The 5,520-nt window shown below is 45.6% G+C and overlaps 1 protein-coding gene across 1 annotated transcript; it reads left to right on the top strand.

The window, feature by feature from the left end:
* Positions 1 to 993: 993 nt before the first annotated feature.
* Positions 994 to 2,031, top strand: LOC101358731 (melanoma-associated antigen B10-like). The gene is made up of 2 exons (XM_012559950.1): positions 994 to 1,163; positions 1,239 to 2,031. The coding sequence occupies exons 1-2, from the start codon at positions 994 to 996 to the stop codon at positions 2,029 to 2,031; spliced, it is 963 nt and encodes a 320-aa protein (XP_012415404.1).
* Positions 2,032 to 5,520: the final 3,489 nt, after the last annotated feature.

The raw sequence follows: 5,520 nt of genomic DNA, 5'->3' as shown, positions 1-5,520 counted from the left end.
GGCCATGCTAAGAGTCAAAGTGAAGACCCTTAGAACTGTGGGACACGCGTCCCCCCACAACCCCCGCCCAGAACCGCAGAACTCCACAGAGCCCCGCCCCACCCTCCCCTATGTCGTTGGTTGGTGCCGGGAAGCCTGAGATATGGCTGTTGGGCTCAACGCCCTCTCATTTCCGTTTTGGGATATCAGGGAATGAAGTCAGAGCTGGCGGTCTCAGGTCAGCAGAGGGAGAAATCCCAGACCCTATACGGAGTCAAAAAGATGACCCTGAGTGAGGGCTAAAGGAACGCCGTACCCCACAACATAGAGGCCTGCACAGAGCCCTACCCCTATGGACCAGGGGCAGCTGTCAAGCAGGGGAGCCTCCTCTTTCCCTCAGGGGTCTCAGGGTTGTGGTGATCATGGTCTAATAAAGGTGGCCTATTGAGTGATGACTGAAAACTCTAATCATCCAGGAGAAAGGGGATGCCATGGAACCTTTCCCCTGTTGTCAATTTTGGGGGTCCCAGCTGGAGCCACCAGCTGAGGAGCCCCTCACTTCCTCCGGGGGGGGGTGTCTCAGGGAGGTGAAGTTCTTGGTATAAAGGGGTTTGCCTTAAGAGCACTACGGAGGAGGGGGTCCGATAGTTGACATGATGATCATGAATGTAAACTGAGAGGATTACCCCACCCCAGAACAGAGGGGGACCCACAGAGCTTAGACCTGCCAGACTCTGCTCTCAGTCCCAGTAAGCCCCAGGCAGGACTGGCAGGATAAAGCCTAAGCATACTCTAACTTCCTCCACAGGGTTCTCAAGGGACAGGCTGATCAGGACAACAGGAGACTTGTGGGTTGCTAGAGACGTGCCCTCAAGGAAAACCACTGAGGCGGCTTTTGTTAAAGCCAAGGCAGTATCTCCCTGTTAAAGGTGTGCACACCTTCTCAGCCTCCCTCCTCCACATCGTCTGCCCTCCAGCCCACACTTCTGCGTCCTGTCCCTGACTACAGTCATCATGCCTCGTGGTCATAAAAGTAAGCTCCGCGCCCGTGAAAAACGCCGCCAGGCCCGAGGTGAGACCCAGTGTCTCAGGGGTGCTCAGGCCACTGCAGCAAAGGAGGAAGGGTCCCCTTCCTCCTCTTCTCTTGTTTTGGAGACTACTCCCCAGAGCTTGCCTGCTGCTGGGTCTCGTAGCACTCGCCAAGGGCCTCAAAGAGCCCCCTCCACCACTACAACTCTTGCGGGTGTTTTCTGCAAAAGATCTGATGAACGTGCCACCAAGCAAGATGAAGAAAGCCCAGGCACCTCACAGGCCTCATCCACCACTGATCGTTCACGCAAGACCCCTCTAGACCAGAAGGCGATTTTGTTGGTTCAGTTCCTGCTGCGCAAGTATAACATGAAAGAAACCATAACAAAGGAAGACATGCTGAAGTACGTCATCAAAAAGCACAAGGATCACTTCCATGAGATCCTCAGGAGAGCTTCTGAGCTCATGGTGCTGGCCTTTGGCATTGATGTGAAGGAAGTCGACACCACCAGACACTGCTATGTTCTTATTAGCAAATTGCAACGCACCCGTGATGAGAGGATGAGTGGTGAGATTATGCCCAAGACAGGCCTCCTGATGACAGTCCTGTGTGTGATCTTCATGAAGGGCAACTGCGCTGCTGAGGAAGATATCTGGGAGGTGCTTAATGTGATGGGAATATATGCAGGAAGGAAGCACTTCATGTATGGAGAGCCCAGGAAGCTCATCACCAAAGATTTGGTGCAAGAAAAGTACCTGGAGTACCGGCAGGTGCCCAACAGTGATCCTCCACGCTACGAATTCCTGTGGGGTCCCAGAGCCCGCGCTGAAACCAGCAAGATGAAAGTCCTGGAGTTTTTGGCCAAGATACATGATACCACACCCAATGCCTTCCCATCCTGGTATGAAGAAGCTTTGAGAGATGAAGAAGAGAGAGCCCGAGCCAGATTTGCTGCTTTGGCTCGTACTAATGCTATAGCCAGTGCACGTATCAGAGTTTCCAGCAGCTACTTCCACCCCTAGTGAAGTCTGAAGCAGTTTCTTCACTTTGTGTTTAGAGAGAGCAGTCAACCTTCTAAGTAGTGGGGGCCTGAGGTGGGGCTATATATCTCTGTTCCTGTTCTTCGTGAGTAATTTCTAGATTTATCTTTTGTTGTTGTTCAAAGTTTTCAAATGTTTCTCTTCAAAAAGTTTTCATTAGCTTCATAATATAAATGTATGAATGATATTGGCTGTGTATTTATTGCTGCTTATGAGATTTAAGAGTAAGAGTTCTGCTATTTTATAAAACAAACTAGGAAACCTTTCATCTTATTTAGTGATCTGGAACAAGAAACGAAGGCACTGAAATAGGCATTTCCTTAGAAGTATGAAAGAAATCAGCAATAAAATAGTTGCTATCAAGAAACAGAGAAAAAAGAAGTAAAAAATGTTCAATTCTTCGCTTCCATTTTTCCTTCTATCCTACTGTTCTGTAAAATTAAAAGTTATATAGCTGGATTTGCTTAGTTTATTTAAGAATGTTGGAGAAATTAAAGTGTAATAAATTAAACCTCTTACACACTGACTCATTTATTCCTTAAACATTAATTGAGTATCTGCTCTTTGGAGGGCCCCCTGATAGTACTGGAAATACTAGGATAAACAAGACTCAGCCCCTGTCCACAGAATTTTGGAGACCAAGAGCAGCAGTCATATAAAGAAGATGGTGAGATACCCTCTAACACATGAAGGATAAGTTAAAAGGAGTGAGGAGGTGGGGGAGGGGCCCAGATGAGAGCAGTCAAGTATAAATGCCCTGAGGCAAGGCAGTTTGGGACTCTGGAAAACTGTAAGTCCTCCAGGGTGAGTTAATATTAAATTAAGTTGGGTGGTGGATCAAATGCAGCTATGGGAATGATGTGCAGGGGCCAGATACTCAAATGAGTGTCTCAGAATTGAGAGGCTAAGCCTGGGATGGAGAACTGCTTTTAGCAGTCACTTTGGGATCACAGATAAACTAGAGAGAAATTCCCACTTGGGGCAGGACTAGAAGGTGTCCTGTGCTCTTGTCCCAGTACACTTGACCCCAAGCACTGACTAGGTGTTTTATGCACATCATCACCAGTAAATTTCTGAGAAATAAGGGCGATAGTCCCTTGAAGTGAGATGCCCAGAAGCTGGTGGACTGGTACCTTTTGTCCCGGCCTAGGAGAGCCAGAGCCCACTCCATTAAAAGATTATTTATTTAAGTTATTTTGGATTATTTGGCAAGCTCTACCTGAGCTAGATATTTGGTGGGGGTGAAATAAAATGAGTCAGAGTCGACTTAATGGCAATGGGTTTGGTTTGGTTTCATCTAAATGCAGCTGGCAGGGAGGGAGGGAGGGAGGGAAGAAGTTGGTCCTTGGCAAAAGTTCTAGGAGTTTTCAGTTGCATCCAGATGAGGAAGACTCTGCAAAAGCCACGTTAAATAATACATCCTCTAAGGGGAAAGATTTACTAAAGTTTTATTTTTCATGCTAATCTACAGCACTGCATATTCTCTGACATCTCCTGGATTTAAAAAAGAAAAAATATCTCAGTGGAGTGCGTGGTATCATCTGGGGGTCAAAATAATCATAGTAATAATGGTCATTCTTTAAAGTCTCAGCGAATGGCAGATATGGTGCCAGGTGCTTTATATACATTACACACATTCCAACAGTCCTAGAAGACAGAATTTATCAAACCCACTTCACAGATGAAGAACCTGAGGAGTTTGGTAATGGGCCTGAGTTCACATGGCTAGTAAGTAAGTGACATCACTGGACCCCTGGTCTGAATTCTTTTATAGCACACATTGTTCCACTCTTCTCAGCCTCAGGCAGTCCTTGTATCCCTTAAATCACTTTTCTTCTCACTGCTCCAAATTGTCTCTCACGCGATAAAAAGGAGACTGTGCCCAAATTAATAAAAGCAGGTCTAAAGAAGGAAGGTGAAAGTGAAGATCAACCACATTTGGGGATTGTCTGTGGGCTTCGTTTGCCCAGATCCTCCTGCCCCTATCCCTAGGATCTTAGAGACCTGACCCTTCCCAGGTGCTAGCACATGGGTCCAGTCCCAGAACTTTCCCACATGACAGTGCCCTTCCCTTGGGTCTTCCCCCACTGAGCCCTCCTGTCCAACTCTGGCTCCTGACCTGCTGACCAGCTCTTCACTGCCTCCTCTTCTGGAGGCTGAACCTGCCCCCAGTGGAACAGACAGCCCAGAGTCACCCGCCCTCCCGCTAACTTAGAGCCTCCAACTCCCTACAGTTTCCACCTGCCTGTCCATCCATTACTGTTGAAGTCCTCTGATAAAAACAGACCCTTCCACATAATTTTTCACTTTAGTAGTGAAGTTTAAAGACCCCCTTATCCCCCTCTGAGTGCATCCATCACACTCCCAAGTATTTTTCCCCCAAATTATCTGGTGAGTAAAGTATGATTTGGTACAGAATCTGCTGGTTTGGGGATATAACCCTGAAGTTAGAGAGGAAGTTTCAGAGAGCACCTTGATATTTGCTGTAGGATGTTAATGGAGTCAATTATTTGAGACTGGTCACTGAACATACACATCAATGCATAAGCTTTCCTTAGTGGTCAAAAACCAAAGCCTCCCCTATAAGTAATAGATGAGGAAGGACCATGGAAATCACCTTGTAAGCAAACATCTATGTAGGCAGGATTCTTAAAAAAACAGAGTCCTTCTAGGAGGTAGAAAATGATTCCTCAGCAGACATGCTATTTTGATAAGAAAATAAAAAATAGTAACTTGTCTGTATCTGCCCCAGGAGAAAATTCTGGTTTTTTATTATGCTTGATGGCATCTTCACAAGTGTTCATTCATGTTCATCAGGTGGTGGGGAGCAGAAACCCACAAGTTAAAATGTTGACCTTGCACCAAGAGGAAGAAGAAAGTTCTTAGCTTATTGAGATTATAGAGGTTATTGCAAAGGTCTGTGCAGAAAGGTGCTGTTGAATGAAGAAAGCTGAACTTTCCCACTGAGATTTATAGGGTCCTTTTTTAAAACTGGTGTGATCCTGTATTTGAAACATCTGTTACGCTGTAGGCACTAGAAAAAAAAAAAAGGAAAATTGCAAGACAGATTTGGCCTTCTCAGAAACTTCTCCAGGAATGAAGAGAGACTTTGTCATAACAAATTATAATAGTTGCTCTTTATTGAACACCTACGATGTAGCAGCTTATGGGAGAGACTAGAAGCGCTCACCCACATCTGATCTTGCAATCCTTTCCAGTTTCTTGGGGACACTATGTTTCTCCAGTCCACTGGTAGTTAGGAATGGTCATATGACTATCCTTGCCACTGAAATATGAGCAAAAGCCATGCTTGTCAATTAAAGACTTTTTTTTAACTGTTTATTTTATTTTATTATTGTACTTCAGATGAAGGCTTACAGAACAAATAGTTTCTCATGAAACAGTAGTACAAATATCGTTTTATGACATTGGTTAACAACCCCACAACATGTCAACCCTCTTCCTTCTCGA

The sequence above is a fragment of the Trichechus manatus genome, unplaced genomic scaffold, assembly GCF_000243295.1.
Source record: "Trichechus manatus latirostris isolate Lorelei unplaced genomic scaffold, TriManLat1.0 scaffold00425, whole genome shotgun sequence".
In the NCBI taxonomy this organism is placed as follows: domain Eukaryota; kingdom Metazoa; phylum Chordata; class Mammalia; order Sirenia; family Trichechidae; genus Trichechus; species Trichechus manatus.
This window is presented reverse-complemented; position numbering and strand designations above follow the sequence as displayed.

What these genes read in the sequence shown, in the direction of transcription:
- LOC101358731 (XM_012559950.1), top strand. Translation starts at nt 994, where the DNA reads ATGCCTCGTGGTCATAAAAGTAAGCTCCGCGCCCGTGAAAAACGCCGC. An exon ending in CAGAGCTTGCCTGCTGCTGG is followed by an intron (nt 1,164 to 1,238) that starts GTCTCGTAGCAC and finishes TTTCTGCAAAAG; the next exon opens with ATCTGATGAACGTGCCACCA.